This window comes from Bos indicus, chromosome 17 (genome assembly GCF_029378745.1).
Source record: "Bos indicus isolate NIAB-ARS_2022 breed Sahiwal x Tharparkar chromosome 17, NIAB-ARS_B.indTharparkar_mat_pri_1.0, whole genome shotgun sequence".
Lineage (NCBI taxonomy): Eukaryota > Metazoa > Chordata > Mammalia > Artiodactyla > Bovidae > Bos > Bos indicus.
In genome coordinates this window covers 1,951,267-1,969,876 of record NC_091776.1, presented here as the reverse complement: position 1 = coordinate 1,969,876, position 18,610 = coordinate 1,951,267, and the positions used below count along the sequence as shown (strand labels likewise).

The window sequence follows — 18,610 nt, the reverse complement described above, 5'->3', positions numbered from 1 at the left end:
CCCTGTCCTTCGCCATCTCCCAGAGTTTGCTCAACCTCATGTCCATTGAGTAGTCGATGCCATCCAACCATTTCATCCTCTGTCATCCCTTTCTCCTCCCGCCTTCAATCTTTCCCAGCATCAGGGTCTTTTCCAATGAGTCAGCTCTTCGCATCAGCTGGTCAAAGTACTGGAGCTTCAGCTTCAGCATCAGTCCTTCTAAAGAAATTTCAGGATTTATTTCCTTTAGGATTGACTGGTTGCATCTCTTCACAGACTAAGGGACTCTCCAGAGTCTCCACCAAAACCACAGTTTGAATGCATCAATTCTTCACCGCTCAGTCTTCTTTATGGTCCAACTCATATGGATCTTTGTTGGCAAAATGATGTTTCTGCTTTTTAATATGCTCTCTAGGTTTGTCATAATTTTTCTTTCAAGGAGCAACCATCTTTTAATTTCTTGGCTACTGTATGCTCTTTCATTCTGTTAAGCACCAAGACTTTACCATGGTCAAGTAGTATACAAGAAGCCATGCATGAAGTGATTATAAAATCGAAACACATAAATTACTGTCCCTGTCCATTAGGGAATTTTCAAAATAGATGGTTAATAAACAAGTACATAAACAACAGATAATTCCAAATTGTGTGAAATTTTATGAAATTTATAAATAAGCTGTTGTGACTGATAAAAAAAATAAAAGGAAATTCTTACTTTCAAAGAAAAGTGGATGCAGGCATTCGCTTTCAGTGAGATGTGATGGGTAAGAGGAGACACTGGTGACGTGCACTGAGGAGAGGCATCTGCATGAGACTCTCACACAAGGAGAAGATGGGTGAATAGAGTGCCAGTGTGAACACAGCCTGGCAGGGATGGGAGAGGGTCCCCAATGAGAATGACACGGTGAATGTGTAAGATCTTCTATCTACTGTGGCAGGTCATTGTAACATTTAGAACACAAGTTAAAAAAAAAAAAAAAAGAGCTGTCAACTGGTGATTTGGAGAAGGAAGACAGAGAGTTGAGAGGTAAACGGGGGACCAGGGCAACAGAGGAGGAGACAGTTATAAATGGAAGGAGAAACTGAGTATGCAGAATGCCCAGAGGTCTAGGATATGGGGCAGAAAAGAATACATCCTATAGGTTAAATGGTCTGGCAAAATCATAACTCTCAAAATGGAGTTCTGGGAAAGGGTTAAGATTGGAGTTTATTAAGGATGGAAAGAATATGAAGAACTAAGGAAGTATAAACAAACTTTCCAGAAGTTTAGCTATAAAAAAGAGTAATGAAATATGGAATTATAGCTGGAGAGAAATGAAGAATTTAAAAAGTTTATTTTTATTTAAGATTATATATACTGAGACTTGATGGGAATAATCCAGGAAGGTAGAAGAATGTGGATTCATAGGTGAGTGAAATGGTAAGTTCATTGTGTGATTGATATAATCCTGTTTCACATTATTTTGAAAATTTATCTTCCATAGTCTCACATTTTTATTATATCAGGTGAATTTTAGAACCATTTGGTTTCCCTGCTATACTCTCTTCCAAGAAATGACTGTGAATTTGAGAATTAATATAAAATCCAAAGTGATATAGGAATAGCTGAAATGTTAATAGCATTTGGTATTTTCATCCTGCAGCCTTGACTGTCTGTTTCTTTAAGTCTATGCTAAAACTATAAAGCAGTTTCCTTGTATTCCAAAGAGCAGTGGTATCAGGGAACCCTTTGACAATCTCTGCTGAATGGCTTGGGAGGAGTGGCAGTTTGGTAAATTATTAGTTGTCTATGCTTCTTTGCAGCCATGAAACTAAAAGATGCTTATTCCATGAAAGGAAAGTTATACCCAAGCTAGATAGCATATTAAAAAGCAGAGACATTACTTTGCCACCAAAGGTCCGTCTAGTCAAGGCTGTGATTTTTCCAGTGGTCATGTATGGATGTGAGAGTTGGACTGTGAAGAAAGCTGAGCACTGAAGAATTGATGCTTTTGAACCATGGTGTTGCAGAAGACTCTTGCAAGTCCCTTGGACTGCAAGGAGATCCAACCAGTCCATTCTGAAGGAGATCAGTCTTGGGTGTTCATTGAAGGACTGATGCTGAAGCTGAAACTCCAATACTCTGACCACCTCACATGAAGAGTTGACTCATTGGAAAAGACCCAGATTCTGGGAGGGATTGGGGGCAGGAGGAGAAGAGGATGATAGAGGATGAGATGGCTGGATGGCATCACCGACTCGATGGACATGAGTTTGGGTGAATTCCGGGAGTTGGTGATGGACAGGGAGGCCTGGCATGCTGTGATTCATGAGGTCACAAAGAGTCAGACACAACTGAGCGACTGAACTGAACTGAACTGAACTGATGCTTCTTTTATCAGTACATAAAAGGAATTGAAAATGTCACAAGAAGAATATGTTAATACAAGGGTCCATTAGCATGCAATTATTCACATACAACAAAAGAAAAAAAGAGACTTATTTTTGTTTTAACATTTTGCTCTTCTGCATGAGAATGTTTGCATCCTTCCTACTCCTAGTAAAGAATCTCCTTTCAGAATACTAATTGAGAAAATAAAAGGTGTAATTGGACCACTGTCAATCATCTTAATACTTTAGAGAGTGGGAGGCCCACTTAGCTAGGTGAGGGAAAAACAGTGACCATGCTGTGTTCTTAGAAACTGACTAAACCAACCTCTTTATCCATTCCATTTAACATGGGGAGGAAGAGGAACTTGAAGCAACTTTGAGTTTACCAGCAGATGCTAAAAAGTCAGGGCAGGAAAAGGGCAATTAAGTATCAACCTTAATATCAATTAAGATAAACTGATGTTATCTCGAGTAATAATTAAAAGAGGCTTGTTAAAGTTCTTCTGTCATTGTTTGTTGGAGAATGAATCTTTTGCTTTATTGTTTTATTAAAGGTAACGAACTCCAATACTTTGGCCACCTCATGTGAAGAGTTGACTCACTGGAAAAGACCCTGATGCTAGGAGGGACTGCGGGCAGGAGGAGAAGGGGACGACAGAGGATGAGATGGCTAGATGGCATCACCGACTCAATGGACGTGAGTTTGAGTTAACTCCGGGGGTTGGTGATGGCGTGCTGCAATTCAGGGGGTCAGAAAGAGTTGGACATGAGAGACTGAACTGAACTGAACTGATGAATTAATATGGAATTCCCTGGTTTTTCAGATGGTAAATAATCCACAGTGTGGGAGACCTGGGTTTGATCCCTGGGTTGGGAAGATCCCCTGCAGGAGGACATGGCAACCTACTCCAGTATTCTTGCCAGGAGAATCTCCGTGGACAGAGGAGCCTGGCTGGCTGCAGTCCATGTGGTCACAAAGAGTCGGGCATGACTGAGCAACTAAGGACACACTAAGCACATCAGTTAATATGGGAACCAGCATGAAGCATCTTACTTGATCTTTGACTACAATTTTCACCTAAAACAGTGAGCCATCAAATGCTCACTCCACAAGCTAGGTTGTACATCAAAATTTTGATATGTTCAATTCAGTTCAGTTCAGTTCAGTTGCTCAGTCATGTCCGACTCTTTGCGACCCCATGAATCACAGCACGCCGGGCCTCCCTGTCCATCACAAACTCCTGGAGTTCACCCAGACTCACGTCCATCGAGTCAGTGACGCCATCCAGCCATCTCATTCTCTGTCATCCCCTTCTTCTCCTGCCCCCAATCCCTCCCAGCATCAGAGTCTTTTCCAATGAGTCAACTCTTCACGTGAGGTGGCCAAAGTACTGGAGTTTCAGCTTTAGCATCATTTCTTCCAAAGAAATCCCAGGGCTGATCTCCTTCAGAATGGACTGGTTGGATCTCCTTGCAGTCCAAGGGACTCACAAGAGTCTTCTGCAACACCACAGTTCAAAAGCATCAATTCTTTGGCACTCAGCCTTCTTCACAGTCCAACTCTCACATCCATACATGACCACAGGAAAAACCATAGCCTTGACTAGACGAACCTTTGTTGGCAAAGTGATGTCTCTGCTTTTGAATATGCTATCTAGGTTGGACATAACTTTCCTTCCAACGAGTAAGCGTCTTTAATTTCATGGCTGCAATCACCATCTGCAGTGATTTTGGAGCCCCCAAAAATAAAGTCTGACACTGTTTCCCTATCTATTTCCCATGAAGTGATAGGACCGGATGCCATGATCTTTGTTTTCTGAATGTTGAACTTTAAGCCAACTTTTTCACTCTCCACTTTTCACTTTCATCAAGAGGCTTTTGAGTTCCTCTTCACTTTCTGCCATAAGGGTGGTGTCATCTGCATATCTGAGGTTATTGAGATTTCTCCTGACAATCTTGATTCCAGTGTGTGTTTCTTCCAGTCCAGTGTTTCTCATGATGTAATCTACATAGAAGTTAAATAAGCAGGGTGACAATATACAGCCTTGACGTATTCCTTTTCCTATTTGGAACCAGTCTGTTGTTCCATGTCCAGTTCTGTTGCTTCCTGACCCACCTACAGATTTCTCAAGAGGCAGGTCAGGCGGTCTGGTATTCCCATCTCTTTCAGAATTTTCCACAGTTTATTGTGATCTACACAGTCAAAGGCTTTGGCATAGTCAATAAAGCAGAAATAGATGTTTTTCTGGAACTCTCTTGCTTTTTCATGATTCAGCAGATGTTGGCAATTTGATGTCTGGTTCCTCTGCATTTTCTAAAACCAGCTTGAACATCAGGAAGTTCACAGTTCACATATTGCTGAAGCCTGGTTGGAGAATTTTGAGCATTATTTTACTAGTGTGAGATGAGTGCAATTGTGCGGTAGTTTGAGCATTCTTTGGCATTGCCTTTTTCAGGATTGGAATGAAAACTGACCTTTTCCAGTCCTGTGGCCACTGCTGAGTTTTCCAAATTTGCTGGCATATTGAGTGCAGCACGTTCACAGCATCATCTTTCAGGATTTGAAATAGCTCAACTGGAAATCCATTACCTCCACTAGCTTTGTTCATAGTGATGCTTTTTAAGGCCCACTTGACTTCACATTCCAGGATGTCTGGCTCTAGGTGACTGATCACACCATCGTAATTATCTGGGTCGTGAAGACCTTTTTTGTACAGTTCTTCTGTGTATTCTTGCTACCTCTTCTTAATATCTTCTGCTTCTGTTAGGTCCATACCATTTCTGTCCTTGATCGAGCCCATCTTTGCATGAAATGTTCCCTTGGTATCTCTAATTTTCTTGAAGAGATCTCTAGTCTTTCCCATTCTGTTGTTTTCCTCTATTTCTTTGCATTGATCGCTGAGGAAGGCTTTCTTATCTCTTCTTGCTATTCTTTGGAACTCTGCATTCAGATGCTTATATCTTTCCTTTTCTCCTTTGCTTTTCACTTCTCTTCTTTTCACAGCTATTTGTAAGGTCTCCCCAGACAGCCATTTTGCTTTTTTGCATTTCTTTTCCATGGGGATGGTCTTGATCCCTGTCTCCTGTACAATGTCACAAACCTCATTCCATAGTTCATCAGGCAGTCTATCTATCAGATCCAGGCCCTTAAATCTATTTCTCACTTTCACTGTATTATCATAAGGGATTTGATTTATGTCATACCTGAATGGTCTAGTGGTTTTCCCTATTTTCCTCAATTTCATTCTGAATTTGGCAATAAGGAGTTCATGGTCTGAGCCACAGTCAGCTCCTGGTCTTGTTTTTGTTGACTGTATAGAGCTTCTCCATCTTTGGCTTCAAAGAATATAATCAACCTGATTTCAGTGTTGACCATCTGGTGATGTCCATGTGTAGAGTCTTCACTTGTGTTCTTAGAAGAGGGTGTTTGCTATGACCAGTTCATTTTCTTGGCAAAACTCTATTAGTCTTTGCCCTGCTTCATTCTGTATTCCAAGGCCAAATCTGCCTGTTACTCCAGGTGTTTCTTGACTTCCTACTTTTGCATTCCAGTTCCCTATAATGAAAAGGACATCTTTTTTGGGTGTTAGTTCTAAAAGGTCTTGTAGTTCTTCATAGAACCATTCAACTTCAGCTTCTTCAGCATTACTGGTTGGGGATAGACTTGGATTACTGTGATATTGAATGGTTTGCCTTGGAAACAAACAGAGATCATTCTGTCATTTTTGAGATTGCATCCAAGTACTGCATTTCAGACTCTTTTGTTGACCATGATGGCTGCTCCATTTCTTCTGAGGGATTCCTGCCCGCAGTAGTAGATATAATGGTCATCTGAGTTAAATTCACCCATTCCAGTCCATTTTAGTTCGCTGATTCCTAGAATGTCGACCTTCACTCTTGCCATCTCTTGTTTGGCCACTTCCAATTTGCCTTGATTCATGGACCTGACATTCCCAGTTCCTATGCAATATTGCCTTTTACAGCATCGGACCTTGCTTCTATCACCAGTCACATCCACAAATGGGTATTGTTTTTGCTTTGGCTCCATCCCTTCATTCTTTCTGGAGTTATTTCTCCATTGATCTCCAGTAGCATATTGGGCACCTACTGACGTGGGGAGTTCCTCTTTCAGTATCCTATCATTTTGCCTTTTCATACTATTCATTGGGTATTATAGGGATATACTGTACATCAAAACAAGTTATTTTGTCTTATGTCTTTGATGAGTTTTTCTTCTCCACAGGATTGATTAGAATGAGAAAGTGACTAAACATTATAATAAAACTTAATGTACCTAACTTAGTATTTTACATTAGTCATGTATGACTTAGTCATTTGGCAAATTCTATCAAATTTTTGAGACAATGTGAAAATAAAACTGAAAAGTGAGACATTTATATTCAATCACTACTCTAAAGGGCTTCCCAGGTGGTGCTAGTGGTAAAGAACCTTCCTGATAATGCAGTAGAAGTAAGAGAAACGAATTTGATCCCTGGGTTGTTGGGAAGATCCCACTTTAGTATTCTTGAAGAATCCTGCAGACAAAGGAGCCTGGTAGGCTACAAGTCCGAAGAATCCAGCATGAATGAACGAATTGAGCACATATGAACTACTCTTAGAGATACTAGTAGAATTAGCATGCATCTCCTTAATATAAGAAAATTTTTAATTTTTCTCAGAACAAAGCTTAAATAATACAGCATTAAAAGTTCAGTCTAAGAAAGTATCATAGAACATTACTATTCTCATTCAAACCACTGAAACAATTTTGATTGCCTTATTTTATTACTATTTCTCTGCATAGATTTAGCAGTATAGCAGTATTAGTCAACACATACACGAGAATAAATTCTGTTGGTATTTTTATTAGGATTACATTAAATTTGCAAATTACTTCAGGGAAAAACTGACATCTTTATAATATCATTATAATACCATTTCTATCCGACGGTAGTTTTGTTCTAATTTCTCAAATATTCATTTGTGTACTTCAGGAGTATTCTAAAGTTTTCTTCATACTGGTCTTGTGCATTTCCTAAGTTTATTCCTAGGTATTTCATCTTTTATCCTACCTTTAAATAGCCTGCTTTAGGTCCTGTGTGCTTTTCTAGTTACTGATTCTAAACTTTATGTGAAGAAACCTAGAATATTCAGAAATACTTTGAATGAAGTTATAAAGGGAGATTAATACAAATATATGAAAATATATAAAGTCCTGATAAGGGGAAGAGTATAGCACTGGAATATTTCTAGTGAGAATGACCAATGAAACAGGAAGTCAAGAAACAGACACAAAAATATGGGAATGATCTAATGTATCTCAAATCAGTATCTCAAATCAGTGTTGTTTCATGAAAGATGCATTTGGAAAAAATAAAGATGGAATCATATTTTCCATCATACACCAAGACAAGTTCTAAGTAGAGCAAATGTTAAAATGTTAAGATATTAAAATCATAATGTTATTAGAAGAAAAATGGGAGCTTTGACTTCAGATTTTGGAGAAGGTCCTTTCAACTATTCCTAAAATTGAGAAGCCATAGAAAAAGACTAATAGATTTGATACCTGAAAATAAAATAAAATTCTTCAGTAAATAATATGAGCAAAGTTGACAATATAATGCAATGGGAAAAAAATTTTGTAACTCATATCAGAAATGATAGGCTAATTTCCCTAGTACATATAAAAGCTTCTAGAAATCAATAAGAAGAAGACCAATGAAAAAATGTTCAGTTTATGTTCAGTGTAAAATGGACTCTTTATAGGAAAAATAAATACAATTAATACTTATACAAATGAAAAATGCTCAACCTCAATCCTAACCAGAGAATACAAAAATGCAAAAAATTAAAAAATATGCAATGATGTAAAAAAAAAAAAAAGTCTGAATGACATACTTTTAACTTGCTGATAGACATGAATTCAAAAATTCATGTCAAAATACATGAATTTTTTAATCAGAAACCCTATTGGACCCTAGTCCCTGTGGAGAAATTTTGCACTTTTTGACTAATATAAAGTATTCAATCAGGCTTCCCAGGGTGGCGCTAGTGGTAAAGAACCTGCCCGACAATGCAGGAGACGAAAGCGACATGGGTTCGATCCCTGAGTCATGAAGATCCCATGGAAGAGGGCATGGCAACCCACTCCAGCATCCTTGCCTGGAGAATCCCATGGACAGAGGAGCCTGGTAGGCTACAGTTGATGGGGTCACAAAGAGTCAGACATGCCAAAAGCAACTTAACATACAAAATACTTATTCATCTGAAATGTATTTACTTATTCAAAAATCAATTAATACATATTTATACTGATGTTTTAAGATAGAAAATGTTATTTTGCTTGCCCTCAATGAAAAGCAAGTATAAACATAAGTATATTGAAAGAAACAAAAAAATATAAAGTCATTTATTATCATTTCTCCCAATCTTCACACTTGCTTTCTTTCATTTAAAAACCACTTAAGTAAGATCGTCTCCTTGAGATCATCAGGAAGATCAAAAGGAAATAAAAAATGAAATAACTTTCTCATTAAATACTATTTTGCTGTGTGTTGGGACCAAGTTCTACATAAACTAACCTGGTATAGCTTCAGTAATACACTTGTCAGCTTTTTATGATTTTAGATATGAGAATTATTGCAAAGGATAAATGGGCAACAATATCATCACTAAAGTTTTAAGCCTGAGTGCTTTAAGGAATAGTAGAATCATTAATGATTCCAAGGGAGCTCAGACGGTAATCTGCTTGCAATGTGGGAGACCAGGGTTTTACCCCTGGGCCAGAAAGATCCCATGGAGAAGGGAATGGCAACCCACCCCAGGATTCTTGCCTGGAAAACCCCATGGACAGAACAACCTTGTGGGCTACAGTCCACTGAGTCACAAAGAGTCAGACATCACTGAGCACACACATAATCATTAATAGAAATGAGTAGATTGAAGAAATTATGATATATGTAGAAGGAGAGGATGAATTCAACAAGGCAACTTCCAGGCAGAAAGAGTCAGTAGTCATGAGACAAACAGAACTGGAATTAGGGACAGAAAAGTCACAAAAAGTACATTTAAGATACACAACTGCATTAACATAGAACACCTACCAGCCATTTTTCATATTCCTCGAGAGCTTGTTTATCTTTTTCTTTTTTCTCAGCTCTTTTCTGTTCTTCTTTTCTTTTCTCATGTATTTTTACTTTTTCCTTTTCCTTGAAAAAAACTTCCTTTTTTTCATTCCTATGTAGGGTAGTATAAAACATTGGCAAGTTAAAGGAGAATATATAATAAAGATTCCCTAATGTGTCTCTGGAATAAGATTGAGTACATTAATAACATTCAAGTAAATGAATTTTAGAAAAACCTAAAGTGTTACTAATTTCAGATCTATCAAAACACTTGCTGTTTTAGATTACCATTTTTCAACAGCAGTTAAGTTATCTTTTCTTTTCTCAGCAACAGTTTCCTCCTCTTTCTGTTTCTTTGCTCTTTCATATTCTTTCTCTTTTTTATTTTTCTCCTTGAGGTATTCCATCTTTTTTGCTTTCCATTTTTCAAAAGCCTGAAGAAGTTAAGAATTACCTTCTTATTGAATGTGAATATAATAAAATAGTAAAAGCACAGTTAATCACTAATTTTAAAATATTTAAAATTAAGAAAGATATTAAAGCTATTGCATACTTGCAGTGCTTCTCCTTTTCTCATAGCATTTTCTTCTTCAGTTTTCTTCTTGTTTTTTTCCTCAAGCCTTTTTTTTGCAGCTATTTTCTTTGCTTCCTTTTCTTTCATGGCTTTCCAGGCCTCAAATGATGCTAAGGCTTCTTCTCTCTTAGCAGCTCTTTTCTATTTTGGAAAAATAATAGTCATATGTGTATGAATAAATATAAATTTACAAACATAGATAGATATACATATAAGTATGTGTCTTTATTTTCCTTAATGTTCATCAAGTTAGGTTTCAAAGCAATCTATTCTAAATGATTTAGAAAAATTAATTTTTAAAAAATGTTATCTGAATTATTCACTATATTTTAAAATGTCCTTTTCTAAGCACTTCTCAGATATTGATGTACTACCATGCATGGGAAGGAACCTTTTTTGGGAAGTGTACTGAACAAATGTTTTCAGAGTAAACTGAAATAGGTTAATTGGTACTGCAAAGTGCTTATAATGAAATATTGCATTAAAAGAAAAATATCAGGGAAGTTACAGGCCAGAGAGGTAATTAAAAAAAATTTTTTTAATTACTAATTTTACCTCTCTGGCCTGTAACTTCCCTGATATTTTCCTTTTAATGTAATATTTCATTATGAGCACTTTGCACTACCTATTAACCTATTTCAGTTTAAAATTACAGTCAAAGTAAGATAAATTGGCCAAGTCACACAGTAAGCCACAGGTCTTTGCTTTAACCCTGAGTTTTGACTGACATCAGAGCATACAATTCTTACTGCACAAACATGTCCCAAATGTTGAAAACATAGGCCAGACTGGAAAATGTTATTACTTTGCTTACTTCAGTCTAATCCCATAATATTGTTTGCCTTATAATATTGCTTAGGATTAAATGCTATAAAGTCTTATTACAGAGAAAACATAATTTAGAAGGAGAAGTATAGCCACCCTCACTGAGCTGTGAAGACCAAATGAGGCGTCTGGCACTGACTGTGGCAGATCAAGCTGAAACACGGCCCAGAGTCCAGGCACCACCCCTGCAGGGCTGCTCCACTCAGAGTTATTTCTATTCCTGGTAGTATTGAAAAACACAATGGAGGGTTTGTTTTGTTTTGTTCTGTTTTCTTCAGTGGTTTTACTTTAGTAGATGAGAAACAAATGAGCATGTTGTAGGCTATGGGGCAGGAGTTAGAGGCAGGAAGTGAAGTACAAGTGAGACTGAAATGAGAGCCCAGATCCATTCAATGGGAAGCACAGGGGCAATCACTCAGGTAGAGCTTGGTCTTAAAGACACAAAAAAATTCAAGATAGAAAAGGGGACAGTTCAGTTCAGTTCAGTTCAGTCGCTCAGTCGTGTCCAACCCATGAATAGCAGCATGCCAGGCCTCCCTGTCCATCACCAACTCCCAGAATTCACCCAAACTCATGTCCATTGAGTCGGTAATGCCATCCAGCCATCTCATCCTCTGTCGTCGCCTTTTCCTCCTGCCCCCAATCCCTCCCAGCATCAGGGTCTTTTCCAATGAGTCAACTCTTCGCATGAGGTGGCCAAAGTACTGGAGTTTCAGCTTCAGCATCAGTCCTTCCAATGAACACCCAGGACTGATATCCTTTAGGATGGACTGGTTGGATCTCTTTGCAGCCCAAGGGACTCTCAGGAGTCTTCTCCAACACCACAGTTCAAAAGCATCAATTCTTCGGTGCTCAGCTTTTTTTATAGTCCAACTCTCACATCCATACATGACCACTGGAAAAACCATAGCCTTGACTAGATGGACCTTTGTTGGCAAAATAATGTCTCTGCTTTTGAATATGCTATCTAGGTTGGTCATAACTTATCTTCCAAGGAGTAAGCGTCTTTTAATTTCATGGCTGCAATCACCATCTGCAGTGATTTTGGAGCCCAAAAAAATAAAGTTTGACACTATTTCCACTGTTTCCCCATCTGTTTCCCATGAAGTGATGGGACTAGATGCAATGATCTTTGTTTTCTGAATGTTGAGCTTTAAGCCTGGCTTAGAGAATTTTGAGCATTACTTTACTAGCGTGTGAGATGAGTGCAATTGTGTGGTGTTTCGAGCATTCTTTGGCATTGCCTTTCTTTGGGATTGGAATGAAAACTGACCTTTTCCAGTCCTGTGGCCACTGCTGAGTTTTCCAAATTTGCTGGCATATTGAGTGTAGCACTTTCACAGCATCATCTTTCAGGATTTGAAATAGCTCAACTGGAATTCCATCACCTCCACTAGCTTTGTTCATAGTGATACTTTCTAAGGCCCACTTGACTTCACATTCCAGGATGTCTGGCTCTAGGTGAGTGATCACACCATCGTGATTATCTGGGTCGTGAAGACCTTTTTTGTACAGTTCTTCTGTGTATTCTTGCCACCTCTTCTTAACATCTTCTGCTTCTGTTAGGTCCATACCATTTCTGTCCTTTATCGAGCCCATCTTTGCATGAAATGTTCTGCGCTTCAGCTGTGACCGACTGCGCAAAAGACTGGCCAAAAGGACCTACCCCTTGCTCAAGATCAGGGGTGGGGGCCAAGAGGAGCTACCCCATATCCGAGGTCAGGGGCGGCGGCTGAGAGTGCCAGGCTGTGATGGTGCGGCAACTGCTGAGAGGAGCTACCCCAAGTCCAAGGTCAGGGGCGGTGGCCGGGAGGAGCTACCCCACATCCAAGGAGAGGTGGCTGCGGTGGCGCAGGAGGGCCAAGAGGAGCTACTTCACGTTCAAGGTCAGGAGGGGCGGCTGTGAGGAGATACCCCTCGTCCAAGGTAAGGAGCAGTGGCTGCACTTTGCTGGAGCAGCTGTGAAGAGATACCCCACGTCCAAGGTAAGAGAAATCCAAGTAAGACTGTAGGTATTGTGAAAAGACATCAGAGGAGAGACACACTGAGACCATAATCACAGAAAACTAGTCAATCTAATCACACTAGGACCACAGCCTTATCTAACTCAATGAAACTAAGCCATGCTGTGTGGGGCCACCCAAGAAGGGCAGGTCATGGTGGAAAGGTCTGACAGAATGTGGTCCACTGGAGAAGGGAATGGCAAGCCACTTCAGTGTTCTTGCCTTGAGAACCCCATGAACAGTATGAAAAGGCAAATGATAGGATACTGAAAGAGGAACTCCCCAGGTCAGTAGGTGCCCAATATGCTACTGGAAATCAGTGGAGAAATAACTCCAGGAAGAATGAAGGGATGGAGCCAAAGCAAAAACAATACCCAGTTGTAGATGTGTCTGGTAATAGAAGCAAGGTCCGATGCTGTAAAGAGCAATATTGCATAGGAACGTAGAATGTTAGGTCCATGAATCAAGAACAGAGGACGACTGAAGGTTAATGTCTGAAGACCCTTTATATTCTTGGCTAAGTTGTAATACTGAAGTCAATGTTTAAGAATGAAATAGGTACATGGTCACAAGAAAAAAAATATTCATAATCAATAGTGCCAAAGCTATTGCACACATATAAGAAAATTTGTGTATCTTTGTTTTCATGTAAACCAGTTACATCAACTAAAAATGTATAAAGGACTAGAGGAATAAAATCAGAAATCATTTCTTTTATATATAATTTATTTCACCATTTAAAAAACAGGTGATTTAAAAATATTAAGCATTCGAGACTATTTTATTGACTTAAAAATCCAGAATATTTTTCATTTCTATATTTCAGAATACCTGTTCATTTTGAATCCTTAAGTTTTCACTTTCGATTCTTTTAATTCTGTGCATTTCATGTAAATAAATATTTTTCTTTTCTAACCACTCCTGTGAGAAGAAGAAAAAGGCTATATATTATGCAAAGTTTTGCAAATAAATTAGAATTCTTGTTTATTTCTGAAATATATAATAAAAACTTAAAAAAACTAAAACATAAACCTTACAAACTTTATATGTGCTAATATCATTCCTCTTTTTCTGATAATATTCTAATATATAACAATGAACAAGAATTAAGAAAATCATATCTATGTTATCTTTCTCAGTACTAGGAACAGATTTCAAAGACTGACTATGATGACTGAATATATTACCATTTTCTCTGAAATTCACATGGACAATTTTCTATTTTCATATTTCTATGTATTAAAAATACATATTAAAATACATTTTCAATTTGTATTTTATATAACAAATAAGACCAAAAGAGACATCTGTTTGAATTTTTGAAAAATTAGAAAAGCTTTTTTCTAGGTAAGTTTAACTCAAATACAAAAAGTCTCAGGGAAGAAAAAAATATTAAAACACTTTTGTTTGTAACAATATAAACTTTAAGTTGAAAAAGTATAAAAACATAGATATACCTTAACTATATTTTGCTTTTGTTATATTTTTATCAATTGCTATGGCAAATTCTCTTTCTTTACAATTATGATCAGTTAAGCAAAGTTTAAAGTAGCCCTGGTGGCTCAGATGGTAAAGAATCTGCCTGCAATAAGGGAGATCTGGGTTCAATTCCTGGGTTGGGAAGATCCCCTGGAGAAGAGAATGGCAACTCACCCTAGTATTCTTGCCTGGAGAATTCCATGGACAGAGACGCTTGGCAGGCTACAGTTCATGGGGGTCACAAAAAGTCGAACACAACTGAACGACTAACACACACACACAAGCAAACTTGGGAGGAGATTTGGATTGCTCAGGTATTATAAAGGAAATGAGTTAATAAATCATTTCTGACAGGTTCATTCTACTCCCTGATAAAAAAATCTTATGTGATTAATTCTAATTTTAAAAGAATATATATTTTCCTTTTTACCTGATAAACAGTTGCCCTTAGGTTATCTGCTCTGTCAGGTTCTGTGTTCTGTTTCTGTGAGGGCTTTTGGTCCAAGACTCTCAAAGTCCCTAAATAGTGAGAAGCTGAAGCTGTCGACGGAATCCTCCTTAGAGAACTAGGCTTCTTTAAGAACTCAGAGGTCATTAATCTGAAAAGACCCAAATGAATCAAGACAAACTATTACAATTACAATGGTAGAAGAAAGATTCATTAGATTTTGAAACTACTATATCTAAAAACTACATTATAATTTAATAAATTATAATTACTTTGAAAATGATGTGGTATTTTATTAGTACACAAAGACCCTTTCAATATAATTTAAATTTTATTACTTTAATTTATATATAGCTTCAAAGTAATTTTTCTTTTTAGGTTATTTATAATTAAAACATTTTTTTAAAAACATGGACTCAAGTTACATGGGAAAAAACAATAAGTCGGTTTTAATAGTTTCTTGTATTATTTTGCTACATTGCTGCTGCTGCTGCTGCTACTGTTGATTAGTCACTAAGTCATGTTCAACTCTGCAATCCCACGGACTGTGGCCCGCCAGGCTCCTCTGTTCATGGGATTTCCCAGGCAAGAATACTGGAGTGGTTGCCACTTCCTTCTCCAGGGAATCTTCCTGAACCAAGGATCAAACCCCTTCTCCTGCATTGGCAGGCAGATTCTTTACTGCTCTGCTAGGGATAAATTATTATTAAGGTCCTACCATGCAGCCTGGGTCGGGAAGTTCCCCTGGAGAAGGAAATGGCAACCCACTGCAGTATTCTTACCTGGAAAATCCCATGGACAGAGAAGCCTGGTAGGCTACAGTCCATGGGGTCGCAAAGAGTTGGACATGACTGAGCGACTTCACTTCACTTCACCAGAGAAGCCCCATTTTGCTACATAAACCATCTTAAATATAAAGTTAGACTAATAACCTCTAACTTGGGGTTAGTGGGAAAATCGGGCTCACAATCTCTTCTGGTATATAAAATTATTACACCATAGCTATTTCAATTATTTTCATAATGCCAACAATGGCCTCCCTGCTACAATAGCAGATGTGAGTAATTACAACAGAGACCATATGGCCTATAGGGCCAGCCATACGTACTAATTGGCAAATTCACTGAAAAAGTTTGCTGACCCCTGTTCTACTTGAGTAATGATAATTTAAAAGATGCAGAAGGTTTTGATTAGCACCTATGAGTTAGGATTCAGCGTGAATGATGATCAGTTCTTATCATTTTAATAAACCAACTTAGTGCATAGAACCTCAAAGTTTAAAGTACAATTTTACATGTGTTGTTGGATAAAGACACTTAACAGAGAAGGTGAATGCTAGACTTCAGCTTTATTACTACTTTATATCTACTGTCTCAGGAAAAATAGGAGAAAGAAACTCCATCTCATGAGCAATGTAGAACACAGAGGGTCCTTAATCAATCCCTTTTATAAAAGAATATATTCAACTAGGGGGATTGATTATGAAGTAACTAATTCATTCTTCTCATAAGAAGAAAATTAAGAATACCAAATGAAATTTACTTTCAGAAATTAAACTAAAACCTGCTTTGTTGAAATATAAACCTATTACTGAAGGAAAATGAAAACTTTATTACCTGCCAGATGCACTGGATGCTCTATTATTTGTTGATTTTTTATTCTTCATATTTCTATCTTGAATTGCTTTCTATTAAATAGAAAAGCAAAAGATTACTCACTGTATATATCACAATTATAATTAGAGGCCAGCTGCTATAAAGTCAATGTTTTTTGAGCATCTACTATGTGTTAAGCATAGTGGTCATCAGGAACAAATAAGGATATCACATTTCAGGGAAACTCACTGATACTAAACACATAAATAATATGACTCATGAAAGTGATAAAGTAGGGTGTAACGGCAGTGACAGAGTGGAGTTGAGGAGCTACTTTAATGCAGGTGATCGGGGAAGGGCCCCTGAGAATGTGACATCAGAGCTCAGACAGATGATGGAAAGAAAAGGGCCATGTGACACTCTGTGGAGACCTTGATAGCTGTGAGAAGCAAAAGCCAGTGAAAGATGCTGAGACACAGTGAGCGTCAGGGAGAGCTGAAGAGCATGAGGTCCAGAAAGAACCAAGAGAGACCTCCAGGCAGTGGCGAGAAGCCTGCATTTTATTCCATGATGAGAGTCCAACAAAGAGACCTTAGAGGGGAATTATTCAGACTTAAAAGCACTTGGTAACGAGTAAGAATAAAGACAAAGATTCAATCAAAAGAAACATGTTATAATCTTACTTGCTATATATAAATCACCTGTTCTAATTTAGAATTACCTCTGTTAAACATTTCTAAAACCTTGTCTTTAAATTCCAGAATACCATTCTTCCTTTTAAGGAATGACTTTTCTACTTTCCACAGACAGATGGGTATTAGCACGAACATGAGAGCACAGATGTAAACACATCCCTAACTTGGCATGAGCGTTTTTCCTAAGGAAATATATCTGCGATATGGCTTAATGAACCTTCTCCTTAAAATGTAATAAAAATCTAATAGCCTGTATTATAAAAGTCCTGTTTGACCACAAGTTTTCAGATAACTGTTATTTTCCCCAATAGTAAATATACATATCTACCAGTTAACTGCAGGAGAAACTGGATAAAGAAAACTCAGGAGAAATAGACACTAAAAATGCTCCACCATAAATTTTAACAGTACAGTACTCTAGTGTATTATAGTATATTGCTGTTTGTTGTCAACTCTTTGTGACCCCATGGACTGTAGGCTTCTCTGTTCATGGGATTCTGCAGGCAAAAATACTGAAGTGGGTTGCCATTCCCTTCTCCAGGGGATCTTCCCAACCCAGGGACGAACCTGTGTTCCCCACATTGGCAGATTCTTGACCTCTAAGTCACCAAGGACGCCTGCAATATTGCATAGGGACAAGTAATCCTACATATCACAAATCTGGTTCCCAAGGTAATGATAATAATATTCCTGATAATGACCTGACCTTCCACTTAAATAGGTATGGATGCTGATAAATATTTCTTAAAAGATTTTTATTTTTAAATTTTTTAAAGTATTTAAAGATGATATCCAAAGGAATACCTCTTACTAATTCCAAACCCTCAGAAATTATTCCAGAGAGCTATATTTTTATAACGTGAAGACCTACAGAAATCTACCCACTTCTGGGTATATATTTCTGAAACATTTAAAAGAATATTATGATCATATGCCTCTGAAAATTTTAATGAAATGTTGGGCTTTACTGTATTCACTCCAACACGTCTCTGAAGTGAAAATTCCACTGAGCAAGGACCACATGACAGTATGGTATCACTGTCAGAAGATGAGTCTCACACAGACAATTCAGAAGTGCCTAACATGGGAGATAAAACATTTAAGAGCCCTATGTGGAGTTTTAAGGTATAGTATAGAAGGCATAATTTTATATAAATACCTTTGAAGACTCAGTACATAAGATACTCTGAAGTTGTAGTAGTGGTGTATCTTCAGCTGTTAAGTCATCCTTCATAATCAGGTGAGCTTTCTCCTTTTCTTCTTCAACGTCACCAACAGTCACTTGACTTTCCTGGGGTTTCTCAAGTGCAGTAGTAACAAAGTCTATCAAAAAGGAGTTCTTTTCATTTTCGGTTGATTTCAAGGAATTATGGCTTTCAGTGCATTCTTCACTCTGATCTACTTTGTGACAAAGTAACAGAATTAAATCTCCCTTTGAATTAATGAGGTGGATAACTGATTCATTTGCTTTCTGCTAAATGAAAACTGTCTCTGATCTTTCTTGCAAAATAGAAATGG

The 18,610-nt window shown here is 37.8% G+C and overlaps 1 protein-coding gene across 8 annotated transcripts in view; it reads right to left on the bottom strand.

Moving 5' to 3' along the window:
• MAP9 (microtubule associated protein 9) overlaps positions 1–18,610 on the bottom strand; it is a 50,239-nt gene that overhangs the window by 12,538 nt on the left and 19,091 nt on the right. For 3 of the 8 annotated variants that reach the window (XM_070768945.1, XM_070768946.1, XM_070768952.1), the window contains 8 exons: positions 18,252–18,493; positions 16,419–16,489; positions 14,785–14,953; positions 13,707–13,796; positions 10,027–10,188; positions 9,762–9,907; positions 9,453–9,585; positions 7,195–8,545 (listed from right to left, as the gene is read on the bottom strand). In XM_070768945.1, the coding sequence (XP_070625046.1) occupies positions 8,378–8,545; positions 9,453–9,585; positions 9,762–9,907; positions 10,027–10,188; positions 13,707–13,796; positions 14,785–14,953; positions 16,419–16,489; positions 18,252–18,493 (1,181 nt within the window). In that variant the 3' untranslated portion in view covers positions 7,195–8,377. Of the gene's footprint in view, positions 1–7,194; positions 8,546–9,452; positions 9,586–9,761; positions 9,908–10,026; positions 10,189–13,706; positions 13,797–14,784; positions 14,954–16,418; positions 16,490–18,251; positions 18,494–18,610 lie in introns of those variants that run through there. The other 5 variants (XM_070768947.1, XM_070768950.1, XM_070768948.1 and 2 more) reach the window with 5 other exon arrangements.